Source organism: Pogona vitticeps, chromosome 7 (genome assembly GCF_051106095.1).
Source record: "Pogona vitticeps strain Pit_001003342236 chromosome 7, PviZW2.1, whole genome shotgun sequence".
NCBI classification, from domain to species: Eukaryota; Metazoa; Chordata; class Lepidosauria; order Squamata; family Agamidae; genus Pogona; species Pogona vitticeps.
The window spans coordinates 29,101,222-29,122,699 of record NC_135789.1 but is presented as its reverse complement, the minus strand read 5'-3'; the positions used below and the strand labels follow the sequence as shown (position 1 = coordinate 29,122,699).

The window sequence follows — 21,478 nt, the reverse complement described above, 5'->3', positions numbered from 1 at the left end:
TAGTGCAGAGCACGTTAACTAGAAGACTGTTTTTGTAGTCATTGAAAGCGTAACAGATAGGCCCTAGAGACGGGACCTTTTCGGCTGTGGCAACGTGACTGTCGAATGCTCTCCAGAAGGCGGCTCAGCTGTCTCCCTCACTTCTTGTTTTCCTGGGAGCGCCAGAAACGAGCTGGCTCCATACAAAATCCAACAATGAAATTTAGGTGTTCCTGCTTCAGTTCATCCGCCATGATGTTCAGGGTCCAGAACTACAGTTAATTTTAACCACACAACACATGCCAACAGACAAAATAACAGTCTGAAATGCTATTTGGAACTAAGCACGGCTAACCACCATGTTCTGGCCCAGACAACACAACAAACCACGGTTAATTAACCCACAAAATTTCCATGTTTTTCTACGTTTTTCTTCCCAGCTGTCCAAATATGCTACTTCATTACGATTTTAACGTGCTTTTTCCCCTCACCCTCACTTAACAAGTCATAGGACAGAAAGGTAGCAACCAAATCTTTCATACAAACAAATAGATGAGAGAAAAATTGTCAAGATACGGGGACACAACGGCTTCAAATGGTGTGCAAAACACTGAAATCTACGAACAGCCGGTCACCCACCGGGCTTCATTTCTCCTTCAGACTCCTGACCGCTCCAATTTCATCTTTCGATCAGCCGCTCACTCCTGGAGAACACAACCTATCCTCACGCAAGGAGTCCTTCTCACCCTCGTTTCCCAAGGCTGTGGTAACACAACTGGATATGAAGACCTCACAAAAATAAAACCGGGCCAACAGTAACCAAGACCACCAGGAAATGGATCAGCCGAGGGCTTCCCTAAAACAGGAAGGGCAGCCCTCAGGAGAAAACGTTTTCCCCCCGCAATTGCTCAAAACTCGAAAATGAAACTGCTGAGATGTATTCTCAAGACCAGATAGAATGTAAATTCAAATCAAGTTTCAATAACACTGACCATCATTACCTGGAAGTGTATTTTTGCAATTCAAGAAGCCTGCAGAACAAGCATCTCTCATTTTGAGCCGTTTCTGAGTGTCTACAGCTGGGCTTTGTCAGGAAAAAAAAAAAAAGTTATTTTCTGCCGTATAACTTCCAGAATCCCCTAGCAGCTTGGCCAAGTATTGGGAGGGTGGAGAGAGAAAGATAGATGGCCATGAGGAGGCTTTTGGTGAACTTCGGCCCCCTATGAAGACCCCGGGTTTATTTCAATTTGTTCTAGTCTTGCAAACTTGGGAGCCTTCCTCAAAGCCTGCCGGTGCATCGTGTGCGCGGCTGGTGTGTCACTTTGACAGACTTGGAGAATGAGTTAGCTTCATTACGGACAGAAGTGCAAAGGAGAGAGGCTTCATTCTCTGAAGTTTAGGAACAGGAAAACACACACACACACACACACACACACGTTTCTGCCCAAGGCACGCAGAAGTCCTTCAGGGGTTAAAAGAAGTGTGCGTTGGCGACAGAGCGAGAGCCAGCCAGCCAACGTGAGTGGTCGGTCTTCGGGTACAGGGTCCCACATAATAAGACTATTTGTATTCATACTGGCAGAGTAAACACTACATGCTCATGCCCAGGCAGCTCTGTGCTAGCAATTTCAGCCCGAACACAGCTCCCTCCCTCGGGAACTTTGCTACTCTCCTGGTCTCCAACCACTCCAAATGGAGAATGAGAACCGAGGAGGAGTGGAGCCGGGGTGGGGTGGGGGGGAATGAAGCTAGACAAAGACCCCGTGGAGAGAACGCCGTGCTGCGCTGTGGCTTCGTCTTGCTTGAAAAGAGAAAATATCAAAAAATTTAAAAGGGTTCCACCTAGGAAAGGCTGCATTTGTTGGCTCTTAAAAATCTTCCTTCACTTCCAGGCAGTAAGGGGACTTAAATCCTGTGTTGCTTCCAGGACAAAACATGGCTATTATCAGTAATCAGTATTTCTTTAAGGAGTTTCCTAGGTTGACTGAGTGTTCAGGATTCCCCCATCCACTATGTATTAAAAAAACAACATTAAAACCATGGGTGTTGCATTTGTTCTCATGAGCTCCCTTCCATCGGAAAACAAACAGGCAATAACTGAAGTTAGGTGGTAGAACGAGAAAGCTCCATATATTTGGAAATCAACCCTTCCTGGAAGGGCTCTCGTATCACCCGATGCGCGATGGTTTCACTCACCAAGACATTCCAATACATTTCTAATGCTCTTTTCAGTTTTTCCATGTTTTTGTGTTCAGGAGGGTTGCTATTTCTTATCTTTGGAATGTCGAAAGAGATGCCTTACATAGCATCGTCTAGGCTGCTCTGCGGGGGGCTCTTCCATGGTTGTGAACGTTGTTGGGCTTTTCCCTAACTTTGCCTGGAAATGCCAGAAGTTGAACTTGTGCTCTTCTGCGAGCAACCAAGACAGCCCTTCCCCCATCTTTAATTGCACATTAACATAATTACATGCTGTCAAGTCAATTCTGACTTATGGCAACCCTTTCCAAGGTTTCCTAATATATAGTACAGTATTCAAAAGTGGTTTGCCATGCCCTTCTTCTACGGATGCCCAGGGACTGTGCCGCTTGCCCAAGGCTACTCAGGCTGGCTATTCTGTCAGGAGGCACAGTGGGGGAATCGAACTCATGACCTCGGGCTCTGCTGCTAATACCCCCCCTTTTTTTAAAGCTTTATCATCCTCAAGCTATCCAGCCGTCCTAAACTGTACATAAAGGTTTTACCGAAGGATGGCTTAGAAATTCTTTAAATCCAATCCACCAATCAGCCGCTATCACAACATCTACACTATGTATTTCCAATGTCTAAGGCACTTCACATGTATTTCATATCCACAATCCTAAGTTGGCACAGAAGGATACTGCAATAAAATATATGCAACACAGAGGAGCTTCTGCTTAGGATTCCAGCCCCTCGGCACTAATCCTCCACCCCACCCGCAGGTCACTTACTATTCTGAGGACATTAAGGATGTTTTTATCTCTGCTGGGTTTTGGGGAGGGATTCCCACACTACGCAGTTTTAATTTATTTTTCATTTAATGGTATGTATTTACTGATTGATTGTTCTTCTGCATATCATGGGTTTCTCCGCAACCTGATGTTACAGCCTTCCAGAGTGTAGACGGTGCCCTTTTGTATGGCAGCACAACAGTGACTTTGTGAGAAAGATAAGGTTTGAAACTAGGAACAGGGTTGTTCTTAGTTCATGACTCACAAACCTAACCTCCATGTTATTGAACATCTAAAGCGGCCCTTGGGCAATGGACCACCAATTCTGTTTTTTCCCCTCCCCACCACCGTTCCTGCGCTCTCCATTCTAAGCCTCTTTCTCATTCAAATTTCTCCCAGATGCTCATGCCACAAGCAACATTAAAATACAAATAAAGCCAGTGAGAAATGGCAAATTTTAGAAACAGAAGGTCCCAGGTTTGAGTCCAGGCATCTCCGCACAGAGTTTCTGCCTGAAACCAGGGAGAACTATTGCTGCCAGTCAGTGCTGGCGACACTGGGCCAGATGGACTGAGGTTCTGACTCAGCAGAAGGCAGTTTCCTGTCTTTGTAATGCAAAAAAACAAAAAAACAAAAAAAAACAGAGGCGGGCAAGCAGTGAAGGAAGGCCATGGCCAATGAGTACAGAGCTAGAAATCAAAAAAACATTTAAAATGTATGAAAACAGAAGAATTCAGTCATTTAACGAGAAACAAAAAGTACAGATTAGGACAACTGATCTTTCAGGATAAACCAAAGAGGCAAAGAAGGAGGGGAAAGAGAAGAAACCATTGGCTGAAGGACCCAAGAGACTGATTTGGATGCAATACAGGATCGCTGTTTAGATCAGCGGTTCCCAAACTTTGGGTCACCCAGGGGTTCTTGGACTGCAACTCCCAGAGGCCTTCACCACCAGCTCTATTGGCTGGGTTTCTGGGAGTTGCAGTCCAAGGACACCTGGGTGACTCAAGGTTGGGAACCACTGGTTTAGAGCCAAAGCATTCAAATTCAAGACGATGCCCCACTTCCAGGAAGAGAGGAACAATAAGAAGGCAGCAGCTGTTGTAGGAAATGTCCACTCAAACACGAAGTTTGACATGAAAATGTAAAGCAGAATTCACTAATAAAGAAAGCATTGTCGTGGTATTTGTTATACACCTTGAGAGTTTTCTTTACTGGAATAAAAATGTAATAAGTGATCTCAATCATCATCATAACCATGACCGCTACTTACCTCATTTCCTCCAGGAAGTCTGTTCATATGCACTAGTTGGCCTTGGTCATCCAGGACCAGTTCTGTATATGTCAGTAAGTCAGAAGGAAGGGGAGGCGAAGGCAGAACTGCAAATTCTTTCATGTACTCCCACAATTTAATCAAAGACTAGAGAAATTTGGAAGAGAAAAATAAGAAGCTTGTATTAATATATATAATCATAACAATGCTCATCACCACCACCCTCTTTGCAGCTGGGCTTCAGAGCCAAAAGAAAACTCTGATCTGTTAACCAGGGCAAGCTTCAAGAGGCCTTCCACTTGCATGCCTCTCTCCACTGATTTTGCTTTTGGAAGTTGTTCCTGTTGATAATAATTTAGGAACAGTTCTATGTGAAGTCTGCACTTGTGGCTTGATCCTGGTTTGTTTCACCAATGATTACTGTAAACAAACCAGGATCAAGCCACAATTTCACATCCTGGCTTGTTCTCACAATAGTTTAAACAAAGCATGGTTCCCAGAGTTTGAATGTCCCAGAGGATGTTTGTTAAGTTAAAATCTAAAACTTCTCTTTTTGACAGGTGCAAAAGAAAGGAGGGGAGACCATATGAGGCTGATGGCCACTGAAGTTCCTTCTTATAAGAGAAAACCTCTATTCCTCAAGCTTCACATAAGCTCCTATGAAATCTGTAGTGATCTAAGAGGGACAGTGAGCAAGCTCTTCTGTCTGAACATGAAATCATCACGAAACAATCCAGCACACTGTTCTTACCTGTCGAAACATTTCAGGAATGTCATAGACATATGTTGTTCCCAATGACTGTGCCTGGAATCTCTTGGACTGCAGCAAGTCCTTTGTCACATACGGAGTGTTGATTAACATTCCATGTAGTGGCCCTTGCTTATCACCATAAGCCTGGAACATAATCTAGAAAAGAAAATGCATACCCATGATTTAAGTTAGCTCGACAATGGATCATCAGATAAAATCCACTAAAATGGTGTTCCTAGCAGCCACCTTCTCTCTGCTCGGGAATTCTGTTCTTCAGAATGCAAGCTGGTGGCCACTAACCTTGACACTGCTTCACAGACGGACAAACTGATGCACCAAGACACACACTCAAATTCAATAATAACTATGATGCCGTCTATCCACAACCCCTGAACAACTTTACAGTTTATGAGAAGAGATACACTTAAGCCTAAAACTGTATTAATCTGCCCAAGGTCTTGCCAGCTTCCTTCCAGAGCTGTTACAAGCTGCATATCCTATTTATTTATATCCCATCTTCCCTGCAAAACCGGGTTCAGGAAGGCCCTAACAAGATTTTTAAGTATACACACAAAGAAGGGACAATAACATATAATATTAGAATTCATTTCTGTTAAATCAAACCTACGAGTAGCTTTAAGAGCAAATCAATGAATAAGCATACCTTCCACTCCCCCTAAAACATCCCTGAACAGAAAGGGCTTTGCCTTGGATGGAAAGGTCTTCTGGAAGAAAACAACAGCTAAAATCCTTTTGACCCTCGATGGCCAGACCTTTCCACCCCACAAAAGAACTTCATTTTAACCTGATGGATCTTCACCGATAGCCAAGGCAAAGCCTCTGGGGAAAGAAATGGCTTTACAGGGAACTAATTTCCAGAGAAAGAGTTTGTGCTCATCTTCTACATCCATCAATTCTTTCCAGCTATTTTACACCTGATGAATCCCAGCAAACACAAGTTTAGGAGCATGTGTTTCCAGAAACAGTGTCCCAAAGCGGTGATAGGAGGGCCATTTGGAGAAATCCCTGCTCTTTCACTCCCTGAAGCCAAGATTAGGATCTGAATTATGCTTAAAGCAAGGGAAATAATCCAGGAAGAACTCTTCCCCTGTATAATTCCTCAATGGTGTGAAACAGCTGTACCTGGGCTGTTCTGGAGTCTGTCACCTCCTTGTACAGGCTGATGTCCAGGTAATAACCAGACTCGTTGGTCAGGAAGAGTCGGATGGGGATAGCTTTGCCAGTCGGCGTCAACCGAATATTGATCTTCAGCTCTGCCTGGAGGACACGGAGCTTCCACAAGCGGCTGCCATAACGCATCACCATACTGCGAACCGACTCTTCAATCTGCATCACACCCACACACACAAAAAAACAACAACAACGACAAAAAGTGAGGCCATGGGCAAAGTCAAATGAACAGTTACAACAGCAATAACACAGAGCAAAGTTCAAGGGAAATTTTAACTCCTTATTGGTTTTGTTCTCCAGGTGGAATGGGAAGTTTCTAGTTTCAGTTTTCCTTGCCCTAGGGATGCCTGCTGTCTTTAGATGTTGTCCCTTCGTACTTTTAGGAAGAAATATGGAAGGAAGAGATGCTCCCTGCACCTTTGGCCTGCACCTGTCCCTTCCCCAGGGACCCTTGTGGAAGAAGCTGCAGCCGAGATTGTCCTGTACAGGGTGCGAGAGGCGGCATGGCATGAGAAGGGCACCGTGCCAAGTCCCTTCCAGTTTCACAAATATTTTAATATTCCAAGAAACCAGGAAGCCACAACAGTAATGGCAAAATCCACTACAAACACTTTTTAAAAAGAGCATTTATGTCCTCTATTCCACTGCCGCTATGACGCCTTAAATCAACAAGGCAATTACCGCTTGGAGGCCTGTTCCTTCGCTGTTTTATTAAACTTTCTAATATACTGCTGTTTGGTAAATAGTGCATATTAAAAGCAAGGCAATCAGAAGGCAGGTCTTAATGTTCTCTCGCAAACTACCTCTTTTCCCCGAGGCCCCTCTGGGGCACTCTTTCCACACTGTTGTGAAGCTGGTGTTCGAACAAGACACACCCGAGAAGTGTGTCTTGTTCGAAGGCGGAGGCAAAGGGTTTACAGCCTGAAATCACCAATGTTACCAAACGTGGGACATTTCGTAGATGTACACTAAAGCAGTCAAGCGGGCACCCTCGAGTTTGTCCAGAGCTCAGAAGGGTTAGCTCTTTTTGAACCATAACTCCCAGAATAGCAGTTACCAGTCGAGCCATAGGATTCTGGCCATGATAGTTCGAACAGTAGCTTTTCCAAACACTGGGGTTGTGGGATCAGCAGGAAGAAGGCTTATATGGTGTCCTTGGGGCAAGGAAGTTAACCCTGAACTTTAGCACTCCTGACTGTGATTGTGGTTTTTTTTTTCCAGAATTTCCTACCTCTAGCAAACATCTTCCACGCATCAGCTGGATGTACAGAAACAGGATTGGCTCCGAACACCTGCTGGTGTTTCTCTAGCTCTGACCTTCCTATCTCAGGACAGGCATTCTAAATAGCCAGTTTAGCAGGCCAGGCAGCAGCTTTACGATTCTATGCATTTCTACAAACATTCGCACCCAAAATGAAGTGTGGCCTGATCTCCATGTGCGTCAGAAATTTGTGGCAAAATGGAGTGTACCATTGCAGTTGGGGGCGGGGCAAAGGAAGTGGAGAATCACTGTTAGCAAAGTTCTCCCTAAGATCCTTTTGTATACAGAACAAGAATTCTCTGATACCGAGCCAAAAGCCTTTCCCAAAAATGGCTGCTTCCCCTTTTTCCTGACCAGTAGTAACAGGAAAAAAAATTAATAATGCAGACTATACGCCAAGTGGCTCCAATTCAAATTAAGTTCTGCACAGACGTTCAGAACTCCTCCACATCTGGAATTCCTCTTCCCATGAACATATACAGGTTGCTTCTGCTACTGTTATCTCACCGCAGAGCTTCAAAAGCAAGACGCACAGCCCTCCTATATACGAACTACTAACCTACCTTTGACGGGTCCATGATAACCGTTGGGACAAAGTTGAGGAATATGTGGTTGCAGTCGGTGCGCACATTTGTGTTGTTGAACGCCACTTCCAGTTCATCCATGGCTTCCAGAAGCAAACGCTCCCCCTCATTCTGCAGATACTCAAAGGACGCCTCCTGCAAAGAAGAGCATCAATCCGTTGCTTGTTGACATCCCTCTCAACTGGTGGCCACCAGGTGGTTCATGCCCAAGGCCAACAGTTAGAGAAGACAGCACATCATGGGGGAAAACCAGTCCTTCTGAGAGATGCTGCTAGCAGCGTGATGTAGTAATCACAGCATCAGACCAAGTTTGGTTAGACCCGGGTTCGTATTCCCAGTTGATCATGAAGTTCAATGGGGGGGGGCCTTGGGCCACAGCCCCTGTCTCCTCAGCCTGGCCCACCTCACAGTGCAAGGACAAAAATGAGGAGGGAGACTTTGTGTTCAACTTACAGACTCTTGGCGGGAAGGTAAGACATAAATGCCATCGGCAAAACTAACATGAAACCCTGTCATGGCAAAGACATTGGTTTACCCACTGATCAGTTTAGAACAGTGGTTCTTAACTTTTGTTACTCGGATGCTTTTGAACTGCAACTCCCAGAAACCCCAGTCAGGACAGCTGGTGGTGAAGGCTTCTGGGAGTTACAGTCCAAAACTCCTGAGTAACCCAAGGTTAAGAACCAGTGGTTTAGAAGACGGCACTCTAGCTCACACAAAGCAGGCGGCTCTCAAAAATAGAAAAATCTTAGCTGGATTTGGCTAGCAGAATTAAATTAAAACAGTGCACAGTCAAATATCCTATCTGTGGGACACAGAAATGTCTAGGTAGAGAGGATGTTTTATTCAGGCCCCAGGCCAGCAGCAACCTGAAGGAGCCACAGGGAGGGACGTGCTCTTTGTTTTTCTTTTTCTTCTCTAGCCTTCGACCCTGTGCTTTATGGGAATCATAGTTCCTTGGGAGGCACCCTCTACAGAGCCCAATGAGCAGCAAGACAACAACAGTGGCCTAAAATCTAGTCCCAGCCAGACTGGACCAACTGAATCAATTAGAATTTGGTAGGTCAACCCTCGTCTAAGCTCCGCTGATGCAGCCAATCTCCTTAAGTGGAGACTAGCAACTGGATTTGAGCCAATCATTCACCAAAAAAAAAATCACTGTGCACGTTAAAAGCATGCATCGTAAGGCTGTGCATTTTGATGGTAAATCAACAAAGCCCACCTTAGTCACCAAGTCTGAGTGCCGGATGATGGCCCGAACAAAGAACCGGTAGTCAGTAACCTCCGCGCCTGCCTCGACTTTGGCGGCACCCAAATAGAGATGCATTTTGTGATTGGCACATGGAATGGCGGTAAGGTCAAAGTTGCGCATACGGTTGAGCTCCAGCTGGAACGCCAAGGCTGGTTCCAAGTGGCGGTAGATTCGGTCTTCTTCAAACTGGAGAGAAAACCAACCATGCATCATATTGTTGCTGTTGTTTTGACTTATATACCGCCCCATAGTGCTTCGTGTTACTCTCTGTGGGGTTTACAATGTAATTATGCAAGGAACACTTCAAAAGGATGGAAGGCTGAGTCAACTTCAAGCCAGGTCCCTGAACTCATCGGGATCAAACTCAGGGTCATGAGCAGAAGCTTGACCGCAGTACTGCAGTTTAACCACTGTACCACAAAGCTCTTTTTATACATTTGACATAACTGAGAACAAACAAAGGGAAAAAAACATTCATTTTCTTCTCCTTATGGTTTAGGATAAATTGAATAAACACAGGAATTACAGCAGATAGGGCCCCAAGGAAGAAAGAAGGGTCTTTTCTTGGTGAAAAAAGGACATATCAGAACATGTAAAGAATGGGAAGGAAATTCCAACCCTTGGATACAGCAGAATTGGAAAAGTTACCTTTTCTAGACAATAACTCTCAGGAGGCCCTTGCCAGCAAGGCCATTAACTCTTCCAAGCTCTGACTAGCCACTGAGAAGGCTCCATGTCACATGCTCATCAAACAGACTTCAGGAATTGGTGCAACTCAGAGAAGTATCTCAATAAAGAATCTCAATAGTCAGGCAGGGCCACAGTGTCGTCAGTCACAACAGTGAACAATATTGACCCAAAATCTGTGTGCAACGTTTATCAAATAAACCACTGCAAAACTCAACAAATTTTTAGATGACACGTTGCAGACATGGACCAAATAGAGATCTTTAGACAATAGGACAGGTCTCACTGTCTCAAGCCCTCTTACTAGTCCCAGCTAGCTAGAATAGAACCATGGAATCAACTGTTCAATGCCGAGTCAACTTTTAGGTTAGTCCCACTGATTTAACAACTGCTCTAGTTGGGATAACCAGTACGTTTCTTGCGTTTGCCTTTCATTCATGCATGCATTCAGAACCTGAAGATGGAAATCACCAAAAAAAAAAAAAAAGGCTGGGACTTACCTTATCCCTTGCACGGAATGTGAAAAATTTGGGGAATTCCCTCTGTTCAGAAAGAGAAAGAGTAAAGTTAGCATCTCAATTCATCACTATCTCAAATGCCTCGTCAATAAAATAGGACGGAAGCTGTTCTAAACTTAGGCGGACAAAATGCAAAGACAGCCTCTCTGGCTTTTAAGTGTCCACCAAGAACACCACTATTCATATCGGTTTCTCAAGCATTTTAAACTCTTATTTTATTTTTGGATGTATCCCCAGTAGCAGCTGAAAGGGAACTGAAGGCTGACCATTAAGTGGGGGAGCACGTGTACCACAGGGGAATCAATCTAGTGCGTTTCTTTAGGCTCCATAATGTTCCAAGGAGTTTCACACAGTCACAGAAACAACCCACATCTGTGATTCACGGAGACCATGAAGAAGTAAATTAAACAGAAATTTACTTCTGTTTTTTCACAACCCTCTAAAATAAAGGGCAGAGTGCCCCTTTCGGAAGGAAAATTATTTCCGTTTCTGGCCATTTGGTTCGTTTTTCTTGTCTGAATTTCTTTTTCCGGAGCAGTTGTCCAGGATCTGCGTGATTCTTTCTGGAAAAGCTAGAAGACTAAGCGGTTAAAAATGTTTGTGTATGTCTGCTCCTTCTGCACTACAGACTTCAGGAGGTTTAACAGTCAGCCCTACAAATCCTAGTTCTGTGGACAGCGAGAAGAGCAAGAATCGCTAAGCAATCTCTTAAGAGAACATTTTCTGGGCACTGTACCCAACTACGTTTCCCAGAATTCCCTGAGGGAAGCCATTCCCAAGCAACAAGCATTATAAAATCAGCAGTATAGGAAGACTCTTACTTGCTTAGATCTAAAAGTCCAGTGAACAGAAAAGAAATAAACAACTGTCAGAAATCTTGTCTGTTTTTTCACTAGCTTTCCTTGCTTCTGTCTCTTGTCTTGGTCTCTGTATACTACCAATTTTTCCTACCCTCACTCATGTACATACCATCACTAACATGATTGCTTTTTTGTTTGTTGTCAGTGAGACCTTCCATCTACCATTTCGGGAAAATAATTGTAATTAAATGCGCACAACGGACACGCACATAATACGAGCAAAAATCCTCAGAGCTTTGGTACCAAAACTCCAAAAAAAAGAATTCCGCTTTCCTAGATGGAGGAATTATGCCCCTGCTGTGTTCTAATCAACCAACCATCATCAAGACAATCAGAATAATTCGCCTAAATTAGCCAATCAAGACACCCTGCAAATTGGAGAATGCAAAAAGCTACACGAGAAAACCATCATAGCCAGTTATTATACTAATAATCGCGTTAAAAACCTAATGAGATGAGGAAATTGGAAGCTTGCTGGAGCAACTCTCTATTACCTCAACATGCTGGGAACTAATTATATAGACTGTAATTAAAACACAAAACAAACCCAGGCCAAGGCCCCCTGAGTTACGCTGGCAGATGATCCAGTAACGGAGTGCAGAGAGCAAGTCTCCAAAATCTTTTGACCCAAGACACTTTCTGGAAGTTAACGGCTAAGCACGGACCACTATCAAGAAAACAAGTTCATCCACGCAAGCTACTGAGAGGTTCAATTCCGGTTCTCCCTCTAGAATGCAGGGTTTTAAAAAAAAATTTCTGGAGTACAACATCCAGAATCCCCCACCCCGTGTGCCCAAAAAAGTTACGCTTCCAAGCTCTGCTCCCAGCCAGCGGAGCTTGGAGTAACCAAGGGGGCATGCTAGATTTCCAGGCATTAACAGCCACAGAGAGCTTCTTGACAAGAGCCCATTTATTTTGCTCTCTCTGCTTGCTGGTGATGAGTGCCTCTCGCCGCTACGGCAACTGATGAGGGACCACAACCATACACCCAACGTTGGAAAGGAGAGGAGAGAACCTGGCCTATCATCACAGTTGTCCTGTATTTCTGAGACACTTGCAAGGCATCTGATCCACAGCGCAACAGTTGCCCAACCTGAAACGCTCATGGTTTGGGGTGCTAAGTTGGCTCCAAAACCCCAAATAACATCAAAAACATGACCCTAATACAGTATTGGGGGCAGTGAGAAAGTCAGGCTCAAATGAAGATTGAACTTCATGCATCTTCAAGAGTTAAAAACAGGATCGGCAAACAGATGTATCACCAAAGTTAAGGTTTTTCTCCGTCTTGTACGACAAAAATATCCTCCTCCTCTTTTGCTTGGAAAGTCAAATCAGGAGCAGAACTCACTTCCTTCTTTCAAAATTGTTCTGACCCCCAGCAAAACTAATTTTAAACATATATAGATGAAGCTTTAAGAGCAAATTAACTGCAAACCGAATAGCAGGAAGAGGTTGCAGAAGGGCTGCACAAAGGCTGTTCCGAGTTCAATTCCTGGCCTCTCCCGGTAAGGCGAGGAAACGCCCAGAAAGACTGGGAGGCCAGTTACATCAGAATGGACAAAACTGGGCCAGGCAGACTGAAAGCACTCGAAAGAAGGCCTTTTCCTACGTACCTCTTTGAAACAGCTCTCGACTTAAAATCTTGAGAGGAAGGATCTTATTTCAGCTTTACTGTTCACAAATCAGTGGCCGAGCCATGAAAAAGTCCAGAAACTGTGAGTCACCAGCATCTCCAGCTAGTCCTGGAAATAGGTCTGTTCCTAAGACCTTGGAGAGCTGCTAAAAATCAGGGCAGAAGATGCTGAGCGAGGTGGGCCATGAGGAAGAAGCTCTCCATGAAGGTAGAACAACAGGTCGTCTTTAATTCACTAGTTCCCCTCTAGTTACTGTTCTGCTTTTCCTCTGCTCTGCTTTAAAACCACTGTCCGTTAATTCAGCTAAGACTCCCAAATGACCTTAAGTCAAAAGTATCTGGATTTACTCACAAGTGCTAAAAAAGAAAAAAAATACCCCTCCTGATTGTTGAGTCATCCATTTTTATTCTCACAAACCACCCCGATTCCTTCTTTCTTAAAGCTTCTGGGTTCTTTCCTAAGCTCTTTACACTTTCCCAGCGTCCTGTCTTAAAGCCATTGATTGATCAGTATCTGGACATGATTTTAGATTTGCTTCCATCAATAAAACTTGGGCAAAGCCGTCCATTCTCCAACATCGCGCCAAGAATCCTGAGCCTCTGGCAGGCTTGTCAGGGGAAGGCCAGGTGTGTGTAGACCCACACAGGCACCCAGAAAAGATTATTTGCGCTTCTTAAAATGTACACCCTAATCTCTCTTTTGCTGTTGTTATGTGCATTGATTTAAAGGGGCCCTGAGGGTAAGGTAAGTGAGGCATTTAAGGAGTGGTTTTGCCAGTTCCACTATTCCCCAGAAGGTCTGCATGGCAGATCTGGGCAATCAAGCCCAGGTCCCCAGATTCGTAGTCCATTATTCTACCCATTACACCACACGGGATACCAATCTCTCTTTTACATCTACAAAATCCTACTCATGGGCCTAACACTTGGTAACAAAAGCATTATCAAGTAACATCTATTTCTTGAGTTGGGGGGAAATGGAAAGGGATGGAGAGAAAGCTGTTGAAAGCAGGGTAAGAAAGCTTGCGTGACATTGTAGTGCCATGGTCTGTTCTAATTTAGGCATTAACAAGGAAAAGATGGATTTTTTTTTTACTTCATAGACGTATAGCGGAAGAAACTGAGCCCAGTAGGCACATCCCAGGCCCTCTGGCCATGCCAAGGATGGGCTCTTCCATGGAGTTGCTTGTCTAAAGATCAAGTAAGAGCCCCACGCGCACCTATCCACATAAAGGGCCTCTTGAGATCTTTTCAACCCGAGAGTGAATCCAACATGTTGGGCATGGAGAAGAGTGTGATTTAATGCTACGATAGAGCCCTTTAAAGCAAATAAGGGGAACTGCCTTATACCAACCCTACTAAAATGTCCTTCTAGCCTAGCGTTGTCTGCTCCTCTTGAGAAAGCCTCCTCTACCACATATGGTCTGAACTGCCAGATGCTGGTGGATCGAGAGAGAGAAAATTCTGCATGCAAGGCATCTTGGGGCCAAGGCCTGCAAGTGCCGTCTGAAAGGCCACCCCCACCCCCAGTGGGTTCATAGACCGTGACTCCATCAGCCTTTCCCAATCCATGGATGCCGAGAGAGAATGGCCAAGAGAGCACCTCCCACCTCACAGGCCGCTTGCCTCCAGGGGTTGCTTTCTGGGGCTTACAAGAGGTAGGGTGCAGTGGCATTCAGTCTGCGCAGCCTTTCCATTTTGCCTGGTTTATCTTTAGGGGTACAGAGGACCTCAGGAGGTGCTACCCCCAAAACCCCAAGAGCCGGAGATCACAATTGCTCTAAGAACAAATACAGCAAGCACATCAACAATGCACAATGCGTCTGCTTTCTGTTCTATGTGTGGCTCTTGGCAAACCTTAAGAGGCCACAAGAAACGCTCGAGAACCACATGTGGTCGATGGTCCACGCTTTGCCCATCCCAGCAAAGGTGAAAAGGTAACGACTTTGCAACTAGAAATACAGATTGTGATCTAGCTGTATTCTTCTGAGGGTGCCCTTCAAACGATGTCGGGGTACAGTTCCGAAGACCACTGGACTGACATGCAGACCCTGGAGTTGTAGCCCAGACACCTGCACAGACTTGAAGAGTTACACACAGAGACATATTCTGCACTCTGATCCTTTCTGAATATCTTAAGACTACAACTCTTAAGAGTTGTAGTCTAAGAACATCTGCTGAGGATGAATCACCAAAGATCTCAGATAGTCTTTCATAAAACACATACGCACGCATGCATTTGTTTAGCCTTTTCCGTACAGAGTACAGAAGATGGCATTGTCTAGTCTCATAAACTGCAGATTATATCGGACCCCACCCCACACCTTCAACTTACATGAAATCTTTGGTCCACCTCACAGTTGACTTGTTTCCTGAAATCCTTATAAGGCATTGTTTGGGGGGGGGGACAGGGAGCAGAGAGAGGGAGATGCAGAGCAGGGCAACACGGAGGATAGAGGAAGGGGGAGAAGCAGAGAAAAGCTAGCAATTAGTAAATAAAATTAAAACTCAAATCAAAGCAAAAAAATTACACGTAGTTCAATATTGGCATCATCTTTCATTTTTCAATTAATTTTCTCAAAACACTTATTGTGTTTTCCATTGCACAGCTGCAAATGAACAAAGGAAACAAACAAAAAATTGTAAGCATGCTTCCAATCCCCCCCCCCATTAAAAATATGCAAGATTTGCTATGTAATCGAAACCACCACACCTGTTACTCCTACAGGGGAAGACGGGGGAATGAAGTTACCTTTTGTGCCACAAGAAAAGTCAACCGTCGGATGCCATGGTCAATGAGTATGGATTTCTGAAGAGAAAAAAGATGGGGAGGTGAAACATGAGGAAGTATATAAAATTATATATTTGGCAGACAGGAAACATGCGACCAAAAGTTCAAGTTCAACTCATTTTCTAATTTGTACTTCCAATAACATCTACCAGTGATTTATACATAATAAAAATGAAACAGGTGTGATAGTATCGAAAATTTAGGAACAGCAGATCCAGGTGAGATTTTTTTTTTTTAAGTCTAAATCCAATTGCTAATCCTGATCCAATGTCTTACACACTTCTGGAATTTCCTTCGGCTGACTGGTACGAAGACTGTTATGGAGAGGGAACGGCATTGTCAGTTTAGCAACGCTTGGCATACCTGCACCACAAGTTTGCACCTGGCTCCCCAGTGAATGATGTCAAGGTTTAAATTAAAGAACAAGAAATAAAACCCTGTAAGCATAATGCTTGCCTATCTTTGATTTAGGAGTTGGAAGTGTTGCTCTCCATATATAAAACCTGAAATAAAAAGACATTTTGAAGAAGGAAGAAGAGTGTGGATGAGAACTGCTGGAGAGCTCAAGGGATGAAGTCTCTGGCTATGTAGCCAGAGTTTGGGAGTTCGATTCCCACATGGGGCCTCCTTGTCAGGAGCTGGACTTGATGATCCAGAGGGTCCCTTCCAGCTCTGCAGTTTTAAGTCTGTTTCTAAAGCGACAGATGATTTTGTCTTCACAGGACCAATGTATTTTCCACTGTCTTTGTGAACAATGGCTTCTCCCTCCCCCCCAAAAACTGGAAATACCCTTCCTATCTCAAAATTAAATGAAAAAGGTGTTAAGTAGAAAAGGGAGGGGAGAAGAGATAACCTTCCATGCCACAACATCAGGAACACAACCCCTCCCTCTCCTAGCAGGGTTTTACCGAAATGTTTTACTAAGGTTAAAGCTCTCCAAGAACGAGCAGCCGACAGTCACAGGAAAAAAGGAAGAAAATAACTTTAATAATAATGCTGCCGTTTTTTTCCTCAACTGTTATTGCTTTTAAAATTCCACAAGTGTCAGACAATAAGTATATAGCAACGGGATTCTGATTACATTGTAATAATGTGGACCTCCCAGCGACTCAACAGCTATTATAGCACTATTAGGTATCAGCACCTGGAGGAACTCCATTTGCGATGTCTGTCTCCTCTACAAGTCATTTACAAGCATACGATCCTAATTTCTATCACCAAAAAAAAAAAAGAGTGGTGGGGGAGACTGTCTTTATAACATGCTGAGACTGGAAAATTATTTGGACAATTTGGATGAAGCTATTTGATAGCTTAATACGCAACACTTCCCTTCCTTTTATTATATGCACTTCATATATACACACACATACACACACATACACACACACACAAAGATAAACACACATACTTCAAGAATGTTGATGGAGATGAAATTACTACATATTATTCAGTACTTTGTTTATAAAAAGAGGGTTTTTTAAAAATGGGATGAAAATGTTTTGGGAAATTGGGAGGGGGGTAATAAAAAAAGTTAATTCTTATATGGTTGTTCTGGGTTTTTCGGGCTCTTTGGCCGTATTCTGAAGGTTGTTCTTCCTAACGTTTCGCCAGTCTCTGTGGCTGGCATCTTCAGAGGACAGCAACCTGGTTGCTGTCCTCTGAAAATGCCGGCCACAGAGACTGGCGAAACGTTAGGAAGAACAACCTTCAGAACACAGCCAAAGAGCCCGAAAAAACCAGAACCACCATTAGATCCCGGCCGTGAAAGCCTTCGCGAATATATTAATTCTTATATCATTGCCTGCAATGGCTGCTTCCAACCTCTGGACGGCCATGAGGATATTCAACCTCCAGTAGGAGAGGATTAGCAGCCTCGAAATACTCCAGATAAGAAAAACCATAGTTAAAAAAACAGGCCGAGATTAAAACCAGAAAATTTAAACGAATTGAAGGCGTTGCGAAGGAGTCCAATTGCAGTGCCAGCAAAGAGGAACTGAGGTACCACGGGTGGGCAGGGCTTGTGCACCACGGGGAAACGTTCTATTGGTCAGTTATTTAAGCTCTAGAATATTCCGAAGACTCCTGCACAGGCGCAGTTTAACCCATTCGTGTGCATTTACAGAGACCACGAAGAAGAAACTTCTGGACTGCAGTTTTTCTGACTCCCATTTAATCCCTTCTATGGTGTGGAAGCCATGGGACAGCAGAAGGAAATCTTTCCTTACTGAAAATGTCCCTTTGATGGTAATATCATCTCGCAGCAGTGATTTTTTGATAATGAAAGACTTCTTCCCTTCATCCCACAACTCCCCCTGCTTCCACCCAATGAAGGGGAGTTGGAAAAGCTGTGATACAGAAGCAGGAAGCTTTTGAATGAATTAAAACTCTGCCCTACTAATAGCTTAATTACCTCCCCCCCCCCAAGTCACATACCAGATTTTCAACCAGTGGAGGCCCTGAGTTTCCTACCCCACAGTATAGGGACAAACACCAAAGGAGTTGCTCTGCACTCACCCTGCTCTGTGTAAACTCTCTGAACATGGCAGCCAGGCCTTCGTCGTCGATATCACAATCTGTCTTGATGGCAACGTTCAGGATGTGAATAGGTTCATCTCTGGCACTCTGCCGTTCAAAACAAGCCAATGGAAAATAACACAGAAACAGATCAATTGTCTTATAAATGCAGGGAGACAGAATCTGAGCTTGGGAGATTAATTTGAAATTGTAATTCATTCTGTCCTTTGCCAAGAGCCCTCAGCATAGCAATTCACTGTTGTTACTATTTCAGGAGGGTTCAAGAATAAAAGGGAGAGCTGCAGTCATGACAGGGGCTCATTCCTGCTCCCCTTGTTTGGAGCTGGGAACGGGTTTTTCTGGTGCTAATCTTAAATCTAGGATAAGGCAGCTGAAGGGTTTTATTTATTTATTTTTTACTTGCAAACAAGGGTCTCCTGCTGCTCAAAACAGCCGCTGCTAGCCAAATCAGATTAGACTAGGAAGATGTGATATTCCTATCAGATCCTGAAGACGATGCTTGATTCCCCCAGTTTTACAGAGATTTATAGACTACCTGGACAAAGAACAGAAGCCTATGTTTTGTCGCATCTGACATTATCCCAGTAAAGGGCTAATTCCAGAATGAAATAAGACCATCATGGACCAGCATTCCCAAATTCATCTGGGAATCTGAATAAAAGTATTTTCACTTTTTCAATAATTCAAGGCAACTTCAACACTTGTCCAATTCTACAAGCTTTACTTCTAGGTTCCGTATTTTTACTCTCAGAGAACTCTCTACCATTACTTCCTATCTGGATCTGAAATTCAAAGCCAGGGATTGAAACCGGATTCTTCTAAATGTGAACCTGGGGTTCCACGCCTGAGCTATTTGGGGGGGGGGTTCCACATCTCTGCCTCTTCCCTTTAAGGAAAAGAGAAGATGTTGCTTCAAATCTGGACCGTCTCTTCCTGCACCTCACCACTGGAGTGGAGCTGGAGGTGTGTATGCAGGGTTAAAGCATCAGGACAAACTACAGTATTAGCATGAATAATTATGTCAACTATCACTCCACTTCCGAACTCAAGCTTCTCTGTTCCCTTCTGAGCACAGCTGAAGTCTTCATAGGATCTGAAGTGACTAGACCCTGAATGACTGCCAGTTGTCCCCCTTCTAGACACAGTACTTTGGAATGGTTTGGTCTTAAAAGCGCCATTAAGACCCATTACCTCTGCAAAAGACCGGCTCCCAGCAGATATTTAAAAATTCGCTCACTGGCATGAATCAATACAGAGCCTGAACTTTTGAACTGGTCTTGGAACCACAACTAGGAGAACTGTCTGGGTGAGCCCCCAAACTTCATAACTGCTCAATGCACCAGTGATTATGTGGAGGAGGAGAAAAGGTCGAGACGCAGGGAGCTAAGAACATAACATGATTCCAGGAACCAGGCTTAATCTACCCCCTCCCTTCAATGTGAATTATGTCTCCCTTGAGGTTTTGTGCTGGTAAGGTGTTCCTATCATCCAAGAGTAGACTCCATATGTATATCTGTACCTTATCTTCATCATAGAGGGATGGGTGGCCTGCTTCTGGGAAGGTGGGGCTCTGAGGAGGAGAGTCGCAAAAGCACCCCATTACTTCGTCAAAGAGACTGAAAGAGAAAACAAGAGGGGAAGTCTAGCCGCCGATGCCCATCCCGGCAGGAGGAGGGTCTCCCTTGAGAGTCAGGCAAGGCACGCCCTGACCCCATGTTTAATATCCTCTCTCCCTGAGCAAATTCTCCTGTAAGACCCACATCCTGCAACAAATCCACAGGTCCTTAAATGAGGAGACGTGGGGGAGCAACTCCTGGTGGCCTACAGGTAGAGTGTCATTTATTCCCCCACCCACCCACCCCCGACCCACAACAGTTCCTGGTTAATTCTGTGGTCCAGCACAGGAGGGGGAAAGGGCTCAAGAGTGACCAACGCCCGTGCTGATAGGAGATTACTGGGGGGGGGAAGACACACCAGTATTTGGGGAGAGTCATACGTCAATCCCCTCCTGGATTAATTTAAGTGCTTGGAGGCAGCCTTTCTCCAACTGGTGGGCTTCAGGCATGTCAACTACAACTCCCATGTTCCCCAGTCAAGTTGGCTTGGTAGGTGATGTACATTCTTTTCCAGGACCACGGCAGGTCAAAGAACAGTTACATTAATGGATGAACTGCGGCTGTCCTGCTCTTTCGAAGCGCGAGACAGCTACCACTCAAACCCTTGAATCAAGCAGAGCAGCAACTCTTGAAAAGAGACCAATTACAGAGATGTTAAGAGGGTACATACTATCGGCTTCCTATACAATTGTGCGCATGCTTACCGAACAAAATCTTCAAAGGTCCGGAAAGACACCATTCCACCCATGCGCTGGCAGGGTGGGGTGAACGAGTTGTCCAGGAGAACGTCACTCACACTGGCTACGTGGACCATCCCATAATGGTTGAGATTCGATGAGAAGGACATTCTAAAGAGCCGTGTCAAAAAACAGTGTGTATTAGGAGAGAAGCACAGGCCAAGGGCCATAGCGAAGGGGCCGGGGCCACACATTTCAAGCCCCTTAAGAGACTGGCCTTTTAAATTCCTAAATTATATAGGAAAAGGAAGTAACACTTATGCCATACCTACAGGAATACATGAACTCAGACTAATCATCAACTTCAAACAAACAAAAAAAAGGAGGGTTAAATTTTCTAAGCATAAGCCTGATCTTTGCTTTTACAGCACCATCTTGTACATGGTGACTTTTCAACGGCCAAAATCCTCTTGCTTAGTGTAGTAAATCACCTTAGAAGAGACCCGTGGAACAATAGGGATTTGGTGAGTCACTTCCTCTGGAACTTGCACTGATTCAAATGGGACTACTCTAAATGAACTTACTAGGCTGAAGTAAATCATAAAGTAGGCCCATTTGAATCAATGGAAGTTACGGAGAAGTCAACTCATCAGAACCCCATTGATTCGATAGGCATATTCTTGCGCAATTCACTATGCTAAGCAACACGATTTTGGCCACTGTTTCCCATCATTGCTCAGGATGGTAGCCTTTCAAGTACCTGCTCATTAATTCATTTATTTCTCTTGCCTCATGAGTTCACATGGCTGAATTTAACACATAGCTATCCCAGATTAACTGTGTGCACTTTTGGTTCATTAACACACACGAAGTAGGGCTTATATAAGGAAGAGACTGGAAA

General features: G+C 44.3%; 1 protein-coding gene across 8 annotated transcripts in view; it reads right to left on the bottom strand.

Moving 5' to 3' along the window:
* Positions 1–21,478, bottom strand: part of ACACA (acetyl-CoA carboxylase alpha) — a 179,953-nt gene that overhangs the window by 67,404 nt on the left and 91,071 nt on the right. For 6 of the 8 annotated variants that reach the window (XM_072978512.2, XM_020786841.3, XM_020786844.3 and 3 more), the window contains 11 exons: positions 20,605–20,748; positions 19,804–19,900; positions 18,264–18,371; positions 15,711–15,767; positions 15,294–15,338; positions 10,448–10,489; positions 9,231–9,446; positions 7,988–8,143; positions 6,116–6,319; positions 4,973–5,128; positions 4,222–4,368 (listed from right to left, as the gene is read on the bottom strand). In XM_072978512.2, the coding sequence (XP_072834613.2) occupies positions 4,222–4,368; positions 4,973–5,128; positions 6,116–6,319; positions 7,988–8,143; positions 9,231–9,446; positions 10,448–10,489; positions 15,294–15,338; positions 15,711–15,767; positions 18,264–18,371; positions 19,804–19,900; positions 20,605–20,748 (1,372 nt within the window). The remainder of the gene's footprint in view (positions 1–4,221; positions 4,369–4,972; positions 5,129–6,115; positions 6,320–7,987; positions 8,144–9,230; positions 9,447–10,447; positions 10,490–15,293; positions 15,339–15,710; positions 15,768–18,263; positions 18,372–19,803; positions 19,901–20,604; positions 20,749–21,478) is intronic. The other 2 variants (XM_020786845.3, XM_020786846.3) reach the window with 1 other exon arrangement.